General features: G+C 50.3%; 2 protein-coding genes across 14 annotated transcripts in view; one reads left to right on the top strand and one right to left on the bottom strand.

The window, feature by feature from the left end:
- Cacna1d (calcium voltage-gated channel subunit alpha1 D) overlaps positions 1-14693 on the top strand; it is a 307097-nt gene extending 292404 nt beyond the window's left edge. For all 12 annotated transcript variants that reach the window (XM_036198994.1, XM_036198989.1, XM_036198990.1 and 9 more), the window contains 8 exons: positions 1863-1976; positions 2673-3037; positions 3730-3756; positions 4883-5032; positions 6574-6737; positions 9035-9156; positions 11892-12212; positions 12624-14693. In XM_036198994.1, the coding sequence (XP_036054887.1) occupies positions 1863-1976; positions 2673-3037; positions 3730-3756; positions 4883-5032; positions 6574-6737; positions 9035-9156; positions 11892-12212; positions 12624-12917 (1557 nt within the window). In that variant the 3' untranslated portion in view covers positions 12918-14693. The remainder of the gene's footprint in view (positions 1-1862; positions 1977-2672; positions 3038-3729; positions 3757-4882; positions 5033-6573; positions 6738-9034; positions 9157-11891; positions 12213-12623) is intronic.
- Positions 14694-15778: 1085 nt separating this feature from the next.
- Positions 15779-19675, bottom strand: part of Chdh (choline dehydrogenase) — a 31204-nt gene continuing 27307 nt past the window's right edge. For both annotated transcript variants that reach the window (XM_036198997.1, XM_036198998.1), the window contains 3 exons: positions 19130-19272; positions 18580-18682; positions 15779-18065 (listed from right to left, as the gene is read on the bottom strand). In XM_036198997.1, coding sequence (XP_036054890.1) covers positions 17647-18065; positions 18580-18682; positions 19130-19272 — 665 coding nt within the window. In that variant the 3' untranslated portion in view covers positions 15779-17646. The remainder of the gene's footprint in view (positions 18066-18579; positions 18683-19129; positions 19273-19675) is intronic.

Below are 19675 nucleotides of genomic sequence, written 5' to 3'. Positions count from 1 at the left end.
GCATGCAAGTGCTCTCAAAAGTACATGTGCATTAAGTGCTTGTGATCTGAGGACAGCAAAAAAAGAAAGTAGCTTTTGTGGTTACATCATGAACTGTTCTGGGACGCTGGGATACGCCTGTCTTTCCCTTCCTCTGCATTGATATGTATGTTAGACACATTTCATTACCATGTTTTTTGATGTGTAATAAGTTTAGGGTGCCATGCTTATGCTTTGAGTTTTAGTTAGAAATGTCTATGTTTGTCCCCCTACCCTGGGAACTTAGCTTCCTTTGCCTAGCACTCCTAGGAAGGACTCATAAAGCTTTGACTCCTAGCATGAGTTTTGTCCCTATAATTCATAAAGCAGAAGAACCCACTGGTCTCCAATCACAGAAGGGGTTGGACCAAGCCAGCCCATCTGCCCTTCTTTTTGTTTTTTTTTTGTTTTTTTTCAGAACCATCTAATGAGCTAGATGATGTGTAAAAGTGGTTGCTTTATAAAGGGCTGCTTGAGAAATTTCTGAACAGCTTTACATTCTTAATTAACCACTGTCATCACTGGTGTCTGCAGAAGACCAGTTTTGCATATCCCTCACACCAGGGTTCCAGCCTGCTTCGCCCCACTCTGCTCCCTCCTCTGGAGACCCTCCCCTTTCCTTCTCCCCTGGCATCTATCCTACCACATGAGTGTCTCAGGCTTGGACACTGTTCTTTATCTCAGTCCTTCCCATAGCTCCTCACTTTCTGTGTGGTGCTGAGGAGCAAGTATAGGGAAGTGGTCTCCACTCAGGAACCCAGCACTCCACAGCTTTCTTCTGCAAATGACCCTAAGGATGCTTCCCCGCTGGTGCCATAGGTGCTTTGTGAGCCTATAGTCCTGGATTGCACGTGGCTGCTCTTGGTGGTGCCTGGATACTGGAGGTAGGACCCAAGACCCGAGAGAAAACTGTGGAGAAGGATGGAGCCCCTCTTAGTCTGAAGTCAGCATCTTGGCCTTCTTCAAATTAATGCTGAAATTCAAAGTTCTCAGAGCTAGTGACTCCGCCTTCCCCTACCGAGAGGCCAGGTGCCCTTCATAATGTTTCTCCAGCACAGCTGTGGACAGTGCAGAGGCTTGGCCAGGCCTGTCCTGACAGATTCCTTGGACTGAAGAAGGCCAGCAGAGAGAGTCTGTGAGGAAGTGTAGAGCCTAGAGCTGTCACCCATGGGTCTTGTCCTGCCTAGAGATGGTAGCAAGACCTCCATTTGTGTGGCTTTCAGAATCCTGATCCCTCTGCTGGTGAGTTCTCAGCCTGCATGAACTATAGGCCAAGGGGACCCTGACGGCTTGGGTGGCCTCACTGCACAGCAGCCTAAGCCTGTGTGACTGTTGATGTGTTTCCTTGTGACCTGAGTGTGCCGGTGACTGCTGTGGATGATGTCACTACCTGTTCCATGCTTTACAGTGAGTCACTGGCCCCGATGGCTGCTTGCTTACCTGCACCTGGGCAGCTCAGCCTCCATGCAGCCATGTAATTCTTGTCCCCTCTTTTTTTCTTTTTCTTTTTTAGAACGACCAGGTGATATTCCTTGCCCTGTCCAGGGCTCTGGATGTGGTTCTCTGCAAACAGCCTTTCTGAAGTCTGTTAATTAGTCAGGGGCACACATTTTTGGCTGTGACAGTCCCTAGTACTGGTAGCCAGGTAGTATGCTGTAGGAAGGGTATTTGCCGAGGAAGTTACTTGATCACAGGCTTTAAGCACTCCAACCTAGTACCCCTGTGACCTCCTGTCACATAGTTCCTTGGATCGGCCTTTGGAGAAGGCCTCCTTCCTGTTGCTCCATCAGGCTGGATCAGGGCCCCTTGGTCTCTAACCTGTTCTGCCATTTTCATTAACCTAGGCGGGATTAAGGACTCTGCATGACATTGGGCCAGAAATCCGGCGTGCTATCTCCTGTGACTTGCAAGATGATGACCCAGAAGAATCAAAAGCAGACGAAGACGATGTATTCAAAGTAATTATTTCACGCCTAGCTACTCATTGGCCACATGGAGATAGTGGGGCAGGACTTTGGTTGGGGTGGTTCTGACCCACAGAGGAGTGTGGAGAATATATACCAGTGGCAGGTTCTAGAGGGACTTGCACAACCCACCCCTCTCCACCCTGGGACCTCTCCATTCACCAGCACCTCTTGTGGGCCAGACCATCCCCTCTCCTGAGCTTTCCCCCATCCCCAGCCGTCAGCTTCTCAGCTTGGCCACAGCCAACTGACCAGAGTGCAGGAACATTCTGGGTCTTTCTAGCAGCTGTCCACGCTGCCCTCCTTCTGCTCTAGCCCAGTTCTTTGACCTGCCAGCCAGCCCTCAACCTCAAAGCTCAGAGAAAATGTCAAGTACCCCCACCTTGGGGCTACTCACCAAGCCAGCTGGGCTTAAGTCACCTCATCTTGGAGCGACTGGAAGAACATACCCAGGGGGCAGCAGAGAACTTGGTCCCCAGCTCAGGACTTGGTAACCTTCCTCATTTCAGGTGGGCCAACTGCCACATGAGTCTGTTCACCTGACCACTGAGACACTCAGGTTGTTTCACAGGGATCCTCTGGAGCTTGCCTAGAATTTGTGTTTCATGTAGAAAAAAAAATGACCTAACGTAGCTAGCCTGCATCAAATACTTGTTAAATTACCTGGTGTTGTCTCCCATTATTTTGCAGAGAAATGGTGCCCTGCTTGGAAACCATGTCAATCATGTTAATAGTGATAGGAGAGATTCCCTTCAGCAGACCAATACCACCCACCGTCCCCTGCATGTCCAAAGGCCTTCAATTCCACCTGCAAGTGATACTGAGAAACCGCTGTTTCCTCCAGCAGGAAATTCGGTGTGTCATAACCATCATAACCATAATTCCATAGGGAAGCAAGTTCCCAGCTCAACAAATGCCAATCTCAATAATGCCAATATGTCCAAAGCTGCCCACGGAAAGCGACCCAGCATTGGGAACCTTGAGCATGTGTCTGAAAATGGGCATTATTCCTACAAGCATGATCGAGAGCTTCAAAGAAGGTCCAGTTTTAAAAGGTAACCTTGAAAGGTGACACAACGTCTGACCTTGTCACATTCTGCAGAGCAAGTCAAGTCTTCTATCCTGTGCTCTGGCACATGGTAATTCCCTGAAGATGTTTGTATTTGGACTTGAGTGCCACTCAGCCAATGGCTTCTCCATACATTGTCTATGTGAGGGAGCTACCACATAAGGGGTCACCCACTGTCCACCATCCTGCTGCATGGGTTGTCCTCTTAAAACAACAGCAGCTGCAAAATCCACGTTTCCCAGTTATGACAACATGTTGGGCTGGGGGTTGGTGAATTTCTTCTGTAAAGGGACAATATGTCAGTGTTTGAGGACCACTCAGTCTCTCACCCAAACCTACCCAGCTTTGCCATGGCGGGGTGGAAACAGGGAGGGAGCATTCTTCAGTGAGCCAGTGCGGTTATGTTCCCATCGAGCTGTGTGTGTAGACACTGAAGTTTGGTATGCTTAGAAAGGAGGAGAAGTTTCTCTTATTATTATTTGGTTTTCCACCCTCTATAAATGTAAGCTCTTTTCCGTGGGCCACATGAAAACAGATAGTAGCCCATACGCGACCAGCAAACTGTAGTTTGCCCACCCCCACTCCAGAAGGTGGGCTGGTGTCTGCACTTTCAATGCCTTTGGAAATGTCTAACTCTTCTCTTCTCCCTCCCTCCCGTGGTATGCCTTTCCTGGATAGAACCCGCTATTATGAAACTTACATTCGGTAGGTGCTCGTTCCTCTGCCTTTGCTTTGAATGCCATGCTGCCCTGTGACCCACCACTTTTGCTCAGAGCCAAGGAAGAAGAAAGACATCTCTTAGTCAAGTCACTTGATAGCTTTTCAGAATGCCAGAGCTTGCATTCATGAATGAGCAATTCCCACTGATTTCTAGCAAAAGAACTTTTAGGTCCAGGCATAGATGCTGTCACCATCCAAGCACTGGTACCCTCTGGTCTTCCCCCTTCCTCTGCCCCTGGGTAGCTGGGCAGGTCCAGTTGCTTTGGGAGTCCAGATTCTCATATGGGCTTAGGAGAAGGAAAGCCCGGATGTCCTATAAACTAGGCACCAGATTCCTCAGGCTAACTTTCCTATAACCCTCAGGGTAGTCTTATGTACATGAGTTGATGTGGGCTAAATTATGAGTAGAATGGTTATTTTAATGGAGACAAGAGAAGAAAGGGTTCCAGGCTAGTTGCTTCCAATAAGACCAGGAGGCCCTAGGCCCAAGGAGTGAGCTAGTAAGGCGCTCTGGGCTGATGCCACTAAGCCTACTGGGCCTCCTACAGCTTGAGGCCAGGAGGCGACAGGCTGCATGGAAATACTATGCTGACCCGGGGCAGGGCAGCCTGTGGAAACCTCAGGAGACATTGTCCAGGAACATTTTCTAAGAAAAGCCAGAACTCCTCCAATAGCCCGATTTGATAGGGAGCTGTCAGCAAGACAGAGGCTTCAGTCCCAGGTTCTGAAGCCACACTGGCTGGAGCTAGGGTGGATGGGAGTGAATGTGGGAACCTGGTGTCTTTCCTTGGGATTACTGACTCCAGAGTGCAGTGTTCCTACAGAATGGGTCTGTCTTGCTCTGTTATTCAAATTACATCTGTGTCTAGGTCTCAAGGTTCCTAGGCACAGTGGTTTGCCCCCAGCACTGTGCAAGGTACTGAGACCACAAGAGCACGCGCGCGCGCGCGCGCGCGCGCACACACACACACACACACACACACATACACACACAGGTGTGTGTCACATTGTCAGGAGCAGGAGTGTGCAGGAAGAAACAGGCGCTCTGAGGGAGGACAGGAAGATCTGGGTGCCGCCTCCTCAAGCTCTCAGATCTCTTTCCCAATTGCAGATCTGAGTCAGGAGATGAGCAGCTTCCAACTATTTGCCGAGAAGACCCCGAGACACCTGGCTACTTTAGAGACCCCCACTGCTTGGGGGAACAGGAGTATTTCAGTAGTGAGGAGTGTTGTGAGGACGACAGCTCTCCCACTTGGAGCAGGTGAGGGCTTCATTCTGGGCTGAGGGCAGAAGACCAGCCTTCCCCCAATCTTTCTGCTCCTGCTCAGTGCTCAGGTAGCCACACTCAGGATTCCCCCCGAACATCAGAGCAGGAGTTCAAGCTTGCCTTATTTCACTTGGGGCCTCTGAGACCTGAACCTGTCATGGCTGACAGACCTCTGTCATCTCAGTGATGAGTTCTTTTATAGGGGGCGGGTGTTTTCCAGACAGGGCCTCTCTACATAGCTGTCCTGGAACTCACTATGTGGACCAGGCTGGCCTCAAACTCACAGAGGTCCACATCCTTCCACCTCCCAAGTGCCGGGGTTAAAGGTGTGCACCACCATGCCTGGCCTGCAAGATGAGTTCTTATTAACTGACTTGGGAACACCAGCCTTGGCTGTGCTTCCATAGCCAGCTTGGCGGAGGGTTCAGTGAAGGGCCCCTGCTTCCTGCTCCAATGACAGACTCTCCTGGGGGTCAGGGGACAAGAGGTTAAAACAGCCTCCCTCAAGCAGAGGTGCCTCTCCCAACTTCCGCCCTACAGAAGGAATGCTGCTGCCTAACACAGGCACTTTGCAGTACTGGAGATATAGCCCGGGTGAAGAGCAGTACTTGCCTAGGACCTAGAGGACCCAGGTTCCGTTTGTAGCACTCACTGGCAGCTATCAACTGTCACTCCAGTTCCAAGGGGAACTGATGCCCTCTTCTGGTCTCTATGGGCACTGCATGTACAAGGCATACATACATACACACACAACACTCATAGATAAAATGAAAATAAATCTTTTTTTTAAATAGAGACTTTGATTTAGGACATTGCAGCTAGTACAGAAAGACAAAATCCTCCATCCTCCCCTATCTTATCAGGTTGAGGGCCCACAAAGTTGAAGTGGTGCTATTGTAAGGCCATGTCTGGCACCTGAAACACAGCCTGACCCTTACCTGTGGGGCACCACCTCCCACTAACACCCAACTTCCATGTTCACTGATTTGGAGCCAGATGGACCTGTGGGTCCCACTTCTGGGGCTTGTTCATCCCAGGTCCCCCTCTTAGATGGCCATCTCTGCTAGCCTCAGCCTACTTTAACAGCAGCAACAAGCCAGCCTCTTCATTTTCTTTTTGGAGTTAAAAGTGCCCCTCAAACAAGCACCCAACCATGGAGCCTTCCATGTCCTTCCCTGTTTCATGTTATACTGAGCCTGCATGCCAATGGCAATCTTTTAGCTCCATGTCCTGTGCCTGGTACCTGGAGAGGGCAGGTCCTTGGTCTCCAGGAGATAAATAAAGGGTAGTCAGGCAGACAAGGTCCATGTGATTGCCATTGGCTTTGGGCCTGTATCCGGCATGCAAACAATGATCGTGTGGCTTATTGCAAGCCTCCGTTTCCTCAGATGGTCCTTGCTCTTCACTCGGAGGCTCCCACCACTCAAGACGGACTGCAAAAGGAATAGGGTAGGGTAGGGTTTGTCAGAGCTAGGTCAAGACTTGTTGCCACAACCTCATGTGTACCCTCTTGTTTTTCTCTTGCCAACTGCCAGGCAAAACTACAGCTATTACAACAGGAACCCAGGCAGCTCCATGGACTTTGAGAGGCCTCGAGGCTACCATCACCCCCAAGGCTTCTTAGAAGATGATGACTCACCCATTGGCTATGATTCACGGAGATCTCCGAGGAGACGCCTTCTACCTCCCACCCCACCATGTGAGGCCAGTTTTCTTGTTCAGGGTGAAGCTTCTCAGAGGGTACCAAGCCGGCCCCCTGTCCCACCCATGGGATAAATGATGGATCTGTGCTGCCATGGAGCTGCTGCTCACTCATAAGAACAGCCAGTACCCTGGTAGACCATGCTTGCCTGTCTGAGGTCTGTATCCCCATAAATGGTTCCTTCTGAGGAAAGAGAGAGGCAACGGCAAAGGGTGACCCTAAACTCTCATACATCTAAGAAGAGGCGTTTTGTGCACAGGGCATGGTCTTTGAGCTTGCATCCATCCTGAGAGGTGGGCAAGACTCACAGAGTCAGCCCGACTCCTCTCTCACTCCACTGTGGGGAAACTCAGCCTCTGATGGGAAGGAGGAATTCAGAGCTAGAGCTCCCTGGCCCAGGGCTGTCTTGAACCCCTGTCTCTGAGTAGCACCTGGGTCCATCCTGGGGACCCTCGTCTCCTCCCCTTTCCTTCCCTCACTCTGACATTGCTTTAGGTGTGTGGTTGCCCTCTGCTCATAGGGCAGGACAGGGCATTGATTGACCCCCAGAAGCAGGCCCCCTCTGACGCAGGGAGAGGTGAGGCTTTCCTTTCTCCCGTAGCTGTGAATATCCCTAAGTCTTTGCCAATCCCTAGAGAAGCAGCTAAATTCTGCCAAGCTTCATAATGGTTAAGAATATCCACTTCTTGTGTTTCTGAGGGATGAGGCTGAATTGAGGATTCTGTTCAGTAACCAAACCAGCTGAGGCATGAGTCCACCCAGGAAAGAACATGGTCGGCCATGTCCCACTCCAGCTGTCACGGCCTTCTGGGAGTGGAGTCAGATGCATTTGAGTGCTTAATATTTAATTATCCCCAAACACATGCTGCTAATTGAAGCCTTTCCCTCCCCTATAAGTACCAAATGGAACAGGTGTGAGTGAGGCCCTGCAGAGGTCCATTCCCTTCAGTTCCGGCTGCCTCCTTCAGACCACTGTCTTGACTTACATCCAGACAGCCTAGGGGACACTTGAGTGCCCTGTTCCCAGGCCCAGCCTGACCCATAGCAGAGGACAGCCTGGGCAGGCAGGTCCAGCTACCTTCTTCATCTGAAAGGACTTCGGCTCTGCTGTCCAGTTTGCAGACCTGGGGCAGGGGGAACATGGCTACACTGGCTTGTGATCTTAGCCAGTGGGAGTGGGTGAAGGGCAGATGAAAGAGCTGTGTCTTCCAGAGACTGTGTAGAGCTCAGTGGATGAGAGGACCTGGGCTTATTTTAGAGGTAGATCCTGAATGTGTGGAAGGGTTGTTTCTCTTCCAGTTCTGAACAGCTGGTCTGTCCAGGTATTGGGTCTAGAGGTTGTGCTGACTGAGGGGCCCATTTTCTGTGTTCACACTGGTTGGCAGGCAAGGAGTGGGCTTTCTGCATATGTGGTGGCAGCTGAGCTGGGAGGCCCGTGAATGCCCTTCGTCCTGAGTACACTTCTGACTTTGCTTCCTTTCCACTGGTCATTCCCATCCAAGGGCTTGACCTGACCTTCATTGCAGACCTGTTTATAACGCTTTTTGTGAAGTCCAAGATGTCTGAGAGGCCAGTCCCTGAGGATGTTCCTTACGCACCTGGGGCCCTTTGGAATTTTGCTGGGCTAGGAAAGCCTGGCAGCTTGGAAAGAGCAGCTGGATTAATGCAAAGAACAGACAGGACTCCTTGAAGTCCCCAAGAGTAGAAGGGCTTCTGGGACCCTAGAACCCTAAACATGATGTCCTAAAAAGCCAAAAGCTGTGGATCATCAGTGGTAATTGCTCTCTCTTGGCAATTGCTTCCAGCACATGGCAAGTTCTGAGACATACTCACATCTCCGCTAGGGAAGGCGGGTTTTTCCAAGAAAAGAATTTGGCTATTTTGCCTGCTTAAGCTGATAGGCAGAATTAATTTAATTTGAAAACAGAGGCTTAACTATGGGGACCTCAGGAAGACGAAGGGTGTGTAGAGGGCAGGGATAGGATAACATGGGATGCCTGAGGTTTTAGAATGGATCTCTATAATACAGCTCAGGGCTGTGACTCAGCCCAGATTCCTCTGAGCTGCCTGAGAGCAGGCAAACATTGAAAAGTGACTCATTGCTACCTTATAGAAATATCCCACATCTGGGATGCTTCATTTAGTCCTCCCATCCCTAGGTTGGGGGATTTTGTAATTATTTCTCTTGGATGAGACACCTGGCCCACTTCTGCCTGGGCTCCTTGCTGAATGCCTCAGGAAATGGTCCAGACAGGACTTAACATCACCACGCATCCTGTGCTTGCACTTCTCAGCCCATCGGAGGTCATCCTTCAACTTCGAGTGTCTGCGCAGGCAAAGCAGCCAAGAAGACATCCTTCCGTCACCTGCCCTGCCTCACCGTGCTGCCCTGCCCCTGCACCTGATGCAGCAGCAGGTGAGATGCTCTGGCCTCAGCCCTGCCAGGGTCCCACCTGGAATGCACTCTTCCCTGGAGGAAGCAGAGAGTCTGCACCTTCCACTCTGGTTGTCCTGGAGCAGCCCTCCCTGGGAGATACCCCAGTCTTGTATAATATTAGAGGGACCAGCCTCAATATTATACATCCCAGGGGCTCAGGAGAGAGAACTACTAATGGCGAGGACTATTTTCAGGAAATAGAATCTCAGCACACAGAGCTTTAATTCCTCTGGCATAACATCCTATGTACACAGCTTCAGTTCTGTTCCTGTGCCTAGCTCCTTTCCTGCCTGATTTCTCTCTGTATTCATCTACTGCTCCCTCTAAGTTCTATCTTAATTCTCTCGTCTTAATTCTGCCTCTTCTAGGGCCTTTTCATCTTGTTCTTACCCAGCTAGTACTTCCCCATCTGACTCTTCCTCATCTTCTATCTCGTTCCTCTAGTACTCTCTTCTAGTCCTTCAATCTAGTTCTTCCCCATCTCAGTTTGTTCCTCCCAAGTTCTTACCCATCTAGTTCTTCCATTCTCTTTTCTCTTCTCTGTCCCATGCTGGAGCTAAATTGTATAAAGCTATTACTTAATGTCCACCTGACCTAGGCGGTGTCCCCTTGTGGAATTTAAGTCAGGAGACTTGTATGTGGGCTGTTATCACTGTTAGTCCTTGAAAGTTGGGCGCCCACCTGGGTGATGTTTCCTGCAGTCCTTGAAAGTGGCTAAGGGAGATATCTGATTCCAGATAAAGCCTTTCCTGAGGCTTTTCTACAAATCCCTGGAATGTGTTTGTCCAGAAAGTGATCAGTCCACACTGTTAGCCCTTCTTAGGGAAAAATCAATTGGGAAAACTATGAAGGCACACATGAATTTCATAACAGAATACAGCTGATATATAACAAGCCAAATAACACCAAAAACTCCTTGGAATTTGGCTTCCTCTGGAGGAATTCCCTGATCCCTCCAGGTAGTGACTTTGCCATAACCAGCTGAGTTCTTATGATATATTCCTGAGGCCTATAGCACCCCAGGGCCCATTCCCCTGGAGTTCTAAGTGCATCAAAGGGTGGACTGCATCCTTGAGCTCCATGCATTCTATCATAGAATACTAGGCCTGGTGCAGTCTGAATTAAGGCAATACAGCTTTCCAATACTAACTGCTGCTACAAATTATTTCCTCAGAGAGGTGGTTCCTCCATGAAGCCACCCACTTGTGCGGCTTCTTGTGCATGGGTCCTCTGGTCATAAGTGTGGATGGGCTTCCTCTGTGGGCTAAGGGCACCCCCAGCCCACAGGAAGGCCAGCTGAGCCAGAGGCAGCCCATGTCCCCAAGCCATGCAACAGGGGCTTAAGGATAGACATATGTATGCATGCATGCATATGTGTGTGTGTGTGTGTGTGTGTGTGTGTGTATAAACATACATGTTCATACACCCATATGTGTGTATGTGCTTCTTGAAGTATCTCATCAGAGATTCCGTGTGGGGTGACTGATCAAGGGAGATGCCAGAAACCTGCACAGAGGCAGCCCATTAACAGGCCCAGATGTCTCTGAGGTTTCTGACCCCAAGCTCTGAACCCAGCAGTACTCAGTGGCCATTGAAGATTTTCTAGTCACCTCTGCCAGCACCTAAAAAATGTTTTGCCTGCATGTGTGTTTGCTCATCACGTGCATGTCTGGTGCCCCTGGGGTTTAGAAGACATCCAAGCCAGGCGGTGGGGGTACACGCCTTTAATCCCAGCACTCGGGAGGCAGAGGCAGGCTAATCTTTGTGAGTTCAAGGCCAGCCTGGTCTACTGAGCGAGATCCAGGAAAGGCGCAAAGCTACACAGAGAAACCCTGTCTCGAAAAAACCAAAAAAAAAAAAAAAAAAAAAGACATCCAAAACTGGAGTTCCAGATGGTTATAAACTACCACATGGGTTCTGGGAATTGAACCTGGATCCTCTGGAAGATAAATCAATATTCTTAACCACTGAGCCCATTTGCCTGCACTTTTAACACTAATTTTAACTTCTTTCCTGTATCATCATGGAAGAAAGATGACCTTTTTGAAAGCTCAGATCACCAGATGCCACAGCTTAGACAGTGAAGGAGGCCTCTAAGGGGCCTATGATCCACCAGGCACTCTCTAAGGGGCCTATGATCCACCAGGCACTCTCTAAGGGGCCTATGATCCACCAGGCACTCTCTAAGGGGCCTATGATCCACCAGGCAGAAGCCCAGGTCTTGTCTCAGCCACTGGCCTGGACTGGCCTGGATTCCCTGGCTACAGCGACAGGTAGTAGTAGACATCTTAAGGTGGCTCTGCCATGGAGGACATTTGAGAATCAGGGCAGAAAGAACACTCACTGTGGGGTGAGAGGCACTGGTTGTCATCGTGTGTGAGCCAGAGTCCATGGATGTCCCTGAAGTGCGCATCAGTACTGAATCCCAGAGAGACCTAGGTAGTGTTCACACACTACAACTTGTAAGTCCTCCCAGTTCTTCCCGTTCTGAGGCAACGATGTAACTTGGTAACTGACACTCGGGCATGGAGACCGCCTTCCCGCTTTGAGGAGAAGGAAACTGTCTGCTCGGAGGCCCCAATACCCCACCAGCTCCTCGAGCCTTCTCTGGTACACTTGCATGTTTCCCCAGTCTTCTGAGGGGCAACCCTGCACAGCTGTCACACGCCAGACTTGGGCCAAGGCCCAGACTCCTCTCTTGCTTCTCTCCCCAGATCATGGCCGTAGCAGGCCTCGATTCCAGTAAAGCCCAGAAGTACTCTCCGAGCCACTCCGCCCGGTCGTGGGCCACCCCTCCAGCAACCCCTCCATACCGGGACTGGACCCCATGCTACACTCCCCTGATCCAGGTGGACCGCTCAGAGTCTCTGGACCAGGTCAACGGCAGCCTGCCATCCCTACACCGCAGTTCCTGGTACACAGACGAGCCCGACATCTCCTATAGGACTTTCACACCAGCCAGCCTGACTGTCCCCAGTAGCTTCCGGAACAAAAACAGTGACAAGCAAAGGAGCGCAGACAGCCTGGTGGAAGCAGTGAGTACGGGTGGCTTTCGACCTCCATGCAAGCATCAAGGTGGCAGCAGAGACAGGAGAACCACCCTCGAGTGGGGGGAGGGCAGCGGTGACATGATGGGCTCTGCGGCCACAACACCACCTGAGGGTGGCTTCTCCGCAGCAGGTGTGGTCGGCATTTAAGACCTGGGTGAAACCCAGCTGGCGCTGCCAAGTCCCATCACCACACTGGTCCACACCACGTTTCTTCCGTGGTTTTGGCTCTTGCTCAGTGGAGCTTTCCAGCTCTTCGGCATGGACCAAGCTGAGGTCACTTACAGTCAGTGTCATGTGTAAAGCCTGGCAGACATGGCTGGTGGGAGTCCCTAAAGCATGCCTTGCAGTGAGAGTGGAGGTGAGCCTTTCCACTTACACCACCTCTTTTCCGTACAGGTCCTGATCTCCGAAGGCTTAGGACGCTACGCAAGGGACCCGAAGTTTGTGTCAGCAACGAAACATGAAATTGCCGATGCCTGTGACCTGACCATTGACGAGATGGAGAGCGCGGCAAGCACTCTGCTCAATGGCAGCGTGTGTCCTCCAGCCAATGGGGACATGGGCCCCCTCTCACACCGCCAGGACTATGAACTCCAGGACTTTGGTCCCGGCTACAGTGATGAGGAGCCAGACCCTGGGAGAGAGGAAGAGGACCTGGCAGATGAAATGATCTGCATCACCACCTTGTAGCCCAGTGAGGGCAGGCTGGCTTCAGCCTGAGACGGGCACAGGAGGCCAGGGATAAAGTGCCTCATGGTTAGGAAAGTTCAGGCACTAGTTGGAAGAAAATGCTCAACTAGACTTTTGTACAAGTGATACCACGTCCCCAAGGAAGCCATAACCTGGTAGGAACAGGTTCTAAGTGGCCAAGCATGTGGTATGCCACATACTCAGGCCCAGCCTCAGAAGACAGTATGTCTGGCCCCTCGAGAGGATGGGTGAGGAGGGCAGCCTGGCCTGCACAGAGGCCCGAAGGTCTGCCCAGGAATTTAAGTTTTACACCCAGGGCACGTGACAGAGAGGCTAAAGGTGATGGCAGTCACCGCATCTGTGTCATTAGCTCAGCCATCAGTCCAGCATATCAGACGCCCACTGGGCCCGTCATTACCCATTTCTGAACCCCTCCCCCAACACACTGCTTCCTGATTCCTGTGCAGCTGTTCTGAACAGTACACACCAGAACTCGGCCGTGAGTGGTCAGAGTGAGGGGTGTGGGACCCGACAGACATGGTTTGTTATGCGACACCAGTTTACATAAGAGCATCACTCAGATGGCCAGTTCTGTCACCTAAGGGCAACTGTAAACTGGAGAGTAACACACTTGCAAACCAGGTAAACTTAGATACGTTAGTTTGTTTAAAAATTATAGATTTACTGTACATGACTTGTAATATACAATTTGTATTTGTAAAGAGATGGTCTATATTTTGTAATTATCGTACCGTATTTGAACTGCAGCAATATCCATGGGTCCTAAACAATTGTAGTTCCCCACCAAAATCTAGAAATTATTAGTATTTTTACTTGGGCTAAGCAGAACTAGGAGAATTCTCACATATTCAGTAAAAGAATCTTTTGGGGATAAAATTTTGAGTTTAAAAAAATCTTGACCACTTCAGGAGTTTTTCTAAAATATTTTGAGTCACTATAAACCATCTTTACATAAGATATCAAGATGACTGTTTGCAGTCTTTTCTTTGGGTTCTATGATTTTATATTGTACCTCTTATCTACATGGGTTGCAACTGTCTTTGGTTTGGTTTCACTTTAATAATCCCCTGGTCAGTTAGTTATATAGCAGGGGCATCCACTGATCTGGCTTCCTCAGCTGCCCATGCAGGATCTTCCAGTCTCTGATGTGGAAATAACCGAACAGGCGAACCACAGGCATCTGCTCATATCCCCAAGGATGTTTGCTTCTCTTAAGAAGAGGTACTGGCATGGGGGAAGAGAGGAGCACTGTGGTGACCTGGGAGTGTGGGGTCTATACGGGGTCTCCTGTGGCCGTGCACAGCTGCTGTGCAGTGCGTTCTCTTTGAGCTGCCATATGCAACTGGAACTGGACAAGGGCTGAGATTGCCATGAGAATACATGCACCGACCATATGCCCAGGGACGGTCAGCTTTGGGATTGTTGCCACTGTCAAGGTTTCTCAGTCTGTCAACAGTCATGTGATACCACCCCATTATTTTGCTAAGGATTATCTGCAATCAAAAATACAGGTAGCAGTTTGGGTTCAAAATTTTTAACTAGTACACAGACAACCTGTGGGAAAAAACTTTTTTTCCTTTTCTTTTCTTTTCTTTTTTTTTTTTTGTAAATAACACTTTTGTTACAAAGACCTCACAAACCTCTTCCTAGGACATTCTTATTCCAGATGTAGGCAAAAACACTTCAAGGTTTGTAAATGACTATTTCCTGACATCAAGCCTTTTTTTTTATTATTAAAATGTTCTTCAGAATAAACTGTGTAATAATTTCATTGTACTGGGAGCTCTCCTCACAGAGCTGGCTCTGCCGAGAGAGAGTGTCAGAGGGGCAGGTGCTCCCACGCAGCCCTGGGCTCAGGCAGCTTTTTCTGCCCCCGGGCTCCTCCAAGGCCAATAGTAACTTCGCACCAGCTGCAGAGAGGGCTGCTTCTCCTAAAGGGCTAAACCACCATCAGCATTTACCTTGGACTCTGTCTTGCTGAGTGTCTGTCTGACCGTGCGACTTAACATCAGCAGATCATGCTCCCCATGCCAGGACTGTGTGTTCTGAAACGGGTGGTTATCTTTCCCAAAGTCTGCCCGTCAATGTTGCCTGGCTTTTCAGGCTGCCCCGCTTCCCAGTATGTCTGCTTTAAGTCTGGTACATCCTCTCATCTAATATTAAATTTCTCTTTGTAAGAAAAATTTGAAGTTGTAGAGCATGATTTTCCCCACCTCTTTAAAGACGTTTTAAGGCTAAATACTTCTGCTTTTTGGTTCTCCTTACTCCACCCCCAAAATGATTTTGAGTTCTTTGGATTGCTGGCTGCATTTAGTTGAAGCTCATGATTTTTTTAACTGACATTAGGAAGTGTGGAAATTGCTATGATCCCCTAGCCAACAGTAAGCACCTCATTTGGAAGGTCTGTTAGGAATGTGGACCCCACTCTGTAGCTCTAGAGGGGTATGCTTTGAAGGTGTAGCCCTAGCTCCTTGAGGCTGTGGCTATGGTGCACTACCCACTTCCCAGTAGCCCAGTTTTCTTTCATGCTGTGGGCTTTTCTCACCCTCTGTACCGCCTGTGCCTTTGTTTCAGGGGTGGAGGGTTTACTTGTAAAAAACAGAGTGCTACATCATGGGCAGGGGCACACTCACGCTTCCTAGGAACCGGGAGGGCAGTGGGGGCTGAGGGGGAAGTCTCAGACTCTGGCCTCTGATGTGGGAACCAGGGTGGTGGAGGAATGTGCTGCAGAGCTGGCAGCTGAGCCAGCAGGGGCCACTCGGGCCACCAACGAGGACCTAGGGGTAGGTCATGTTCTCCCCCCACCCCCAATTCTGAAGATTAAAAAAAAATTCTTTGCATTAGATTTGATATCTTGGTAGTTTATCAGTGGAAATATGGAAAACCTTGGGGCCCCAGGAACACGGTGTGGCAGGTGGGAAGAGCCCGTTTGCATATGGAAAGTAACCCTGCAGCTGGCACTGGAGGCAGAAGAGCTTGAATGTCACAGTGCTTCCACCTCCTGCTTCTGTGACTGTTTCCGGTCATGCTGGTGAGTTGTTCCTGTCTCCCCCAAGATCTGTCAGAAACATTTGGCCCATGGAGATACATGCAAGTTCTCTCAACACAGCAGGGCTCCCCACAGCTCACAAGTGCAGCAGCTGCTGCTTGATTCTAAGGGTCAACTCTGGGCCATGCGCTCACAAGATTGTGTGTGCACCAGCTTTGGCAACATGTGGCCTTCCATGTTTTAGGCATGACGGGCTCCTTGCCAAGGAGCGTGCTTAGCTAAAACAAAGTCTGTCCAGTTCCCCATGAGCCTGTGTGAGCCCCACTTTGTAACCCAAGCAGGCTTGCATCATTCCACCACTCTGGCTCCCTTATGGTACTGGGACTTCCAGACAGCCCTGGCATTTGGATTCAGCATTGCAGGCAGGACTGTTCTACTCAGGCTGGAAACAGGAGCTGCCATGTTAGGCCATCAGGACTCCGGCAAGGAAGCCTCTGAATCCCACGTTCTATCCTGAGTTTGAACCCCGACAGCAATTCCCCACTTGACATCTTTGAGTTCAGGGCATATAAGCTTCACTTTTCGTCTCCAGAGGCGCGTTTCCTTGTGTGGCTAAGCCATACCAACACGTGGAACCTGCCTTGGTATGCCACAGTGAGAGAAAGGCCTGGCTATAACTGAGGAGCTCGGTGGAGTTCAATTTTCTCTTATCACAGCTATGCATGAGAGCAGAACATGGCCCTACCAGGGGTGACACCCTCACTCCCAAGGATGCCACGGATGGCTGCCATGTGGCACCTGCTCTGTGAGAAGCTCTTGGCAGACCTAGGGTTTTCTTGGGTGAAAAAGAAGAAGACAAGGCACAGGTAAGACGAAACAAAAGCAATTTTGAAAGAAATGCGATGGTTTGCTTCAACCTTTCTGAAAGGCCTTTCTCGGACGTACAGACGGTGGCTCCTGCCACTCCCAGTCAACCCTAATGGAGCCTGGGATTCTGATATCCCACTCTATTCTGGGCCTCACAATGCAGGTTTCTATACAGTGATTCTTTTCTTCCCTGCTAGAGATGGTGGCTTTGGCCATCTTAGAAAAACTAATCCAAAATGCCTTTGGTCTTTGTTTTCTTGTAAGGAGAGTCAGGAAAAGGCAGGTGAGTTGTGTGGTCACTTGAGCCCCCATCCCTGCACCTCACTTTTCAGATTTGAGTCAAGGCAAGAGAAGGGATGGTCAGTACCCTCCAGCTGGCTGCCTTTCCTCTCATTGTGGACATGAGCTCAGGTGTCAGCCCTGGCTCTTGGCCTCAGCTAAAGCTTCCTTGGAGAACCCAGTCCAGTTCAAGCACCCTGCCTTTGCAGAAGTGGCCTTAGGTGGGAGGCCAGGGAAGGGAACATTCCACTCCTGGCAGCAGAACACTGGACTAAAGATGGCTGGAGAGAGATCACGCAAGAGTTAACCTCCCTAACTTTTAACCCCAGGAGGTCGGAAAGAGGATCCCAGTATGTAGGCTAGCCTTCTTCCAAGGTCCTCAGACACTGGGAAAAGGGATTTGCCTCACTTACTACCATGGCCTTATTTCTTCAGATACCATGAAGGTCTTAACCATGAGTAGGGATATCTGGGTCCCAAGGTTCTACAGTTTCAGGAACTATCTGGGGGCATGGCTGTATGAATTGGATCTCTAGACATGAGTTCCTCTATTATCCTTAGGCAGTAGCTGCCTTAACGCTGGGTGGCCAGAGTCTGTGGCTTGTAGACAGGAACATCCTTGTCCCAGAGTGCAGGATACCCCTTAATAATGTCAGCTGCTTTCTCTGCAATCATTATTGTGGGAGCATTCAGGTTGCCACTGACCACACTGGGCATGATGGAAGCATCGACGACTCTGAGGTTTTCTACCCCAAGGACCCTGGTTTGCAGGTCGACCACTGCAGTGGGGTCAGAGGGCTGACCCATCTTACAGGTGCAGGATGGGTGGTATGCACTGTCTGCTTTCGCCCGCACAAAGGCATCTATCTCTTTGTCTGACTGGACATGGCATCCAGGCTGCAGCTCTTTGCCCCGGAAGGGAGCCAAGGCTTCTTGTGCAAAAATTTCTCTGCTCAACCTCACACACTGACGGAAGTCCTGGACATCGGTTTCTGTGGAGGAGAGATAAATGAGTTCTCCTTGTTTTATCCTTCTGGTCAAGTGGAACTGAGTGACAAAGACAGGGACATGGAGAATCAAGCCGCAAGTGCATGTCACCTGCCAAGAAGCAGTTACAGTGCCAGGAGGTCTACATTTGTTTCTGAGGTCTGCTTTCTCTGTCAAGCAGGGGTAAAGATGTGCAATCTACTCTATTACCATGTGGCTGTCAAGCCCCCATGCCATGAGGGTAAAACCTTCCCCGTAAGTGGTGAGTATCTGTGCTACTGTATGCAAAGAGGCGGGCCTGGGAATGCAGCCCGCATGCTCTTAATGCTAAAAGTACAGGTGGGGAAGGTCGGTCAGGTAGTGTGCATGGGCCTGACATCTGTATCTACTACAGATGAGTCTGAAAACTACACGTCTGGCCTGCTGTGCACAGGGAGGCCCCAGGTGTTAGGAAAGGGGATCCGCAGTAAGGATTGGGGACAAACCAGGCCCAGGGGACACTGGTAGCTTCTGAGTTACCTGTTGACAAGTAGTTGGGGTGAATCATAGGGTGGTCCCGAGGGTTGGCACTTCTCAGTTTGAGCCAGCCCACACTTGTGGCCCTCATGGTCCCCACATGTACCTAGAGAGGTCCAGAGGAAACAGTTCACAGTCATCTCCATTAACTACCACTCAAAAGCTTAGAGAAGGCCCAGGTTCCCTGTGGGTGGGGACTCAGCATTCAATGTGGAACATGCAAGGTTGAGTACCTGACCCTCTTCCGACCACCCCATCCCCTGTCTGGCCTTTATTTCTTTGTCTGAAACTTTCAGGGGATGATCCTGGGGCTGAGGTAGTTTTGCCTGTTCTCACAGGTATGGATCCTGCCCTCTATACATTCTGCAGACTGACTCCTGGGCTCTCTCCCTGGAGTAAAGTTTGGGCCCCCTTTCCTCTTCCAGTCAGACAGTAGCCACTGGGGAGCAGAGTACCAGATGAAGGTCTGCATGGTGGGACAGGTAACACCATGAAAGTCTAGACTAATGCAGGAGCAGGAAGGCAGGGCGTCTGGCCATGGCTGTCTGCATACCTGGTAAGCATCCTGCTGGGTGGGTTTCCGCCCGTGGTCAATCACTTGGGAGGGCAGGAAGTGGAACTGGATGTCCGGGTGGGGGACCCCAGGCCGGCTGCGGATGAACCCTCCTGTTTCCAGATGGGATGTGGCTCCATCCCCTGAGGGTCACAAGGCAGAAGAGCTAGTCAGGGTATGGCAGGTGGGCCAGCTGTTCCCAGAGTCCCTCCTCTTCTTGGGCTTGGGGCTTGGGTTCAAGGTCTGTCCCTAATTGTTTTCTTTCTCCAGGAGGCCATACCCAGCATTACAACTTAAAAGCCAGCTACATGCTAAGTGAGGGGCTTCATCAGGTCTGCAAAGGCTACTACCTGCCTGCCAGGCAGGACCTTTGTGTCCTTGCCTTGCAGATAGGGAAATGGGCTCTGGTGGCTGCCATCCAACTTCATACCCAACCACCGGAAGGCTCATCTTGGCTCTTCAGGAAGAAAACCATGACATCCACAGACCATAGCCACCAAGTTTACCAGGAGGTAGGCCCACCTGTTAATGCCACCAAGTTCACCG

This window comes from Onychomys torridus, chromosome 9, assembly GCF_903995425.1.
Source record: "Onychomys torridus chromosome 9, mOncTor1.1, whole genome shotgun sequence".
NCBI classification, from domain to species: domain Eukaryota; kingdom Metazoa; phylum Chordata; class Mammalia; order Rodentia; family Cricetidae; genus Onychomys; species Onychomys torridus.
Note: the sequence above shows the minus strand (reverse complement) of the source record. Positions and strands in the feature narration are given on the sequence as shown.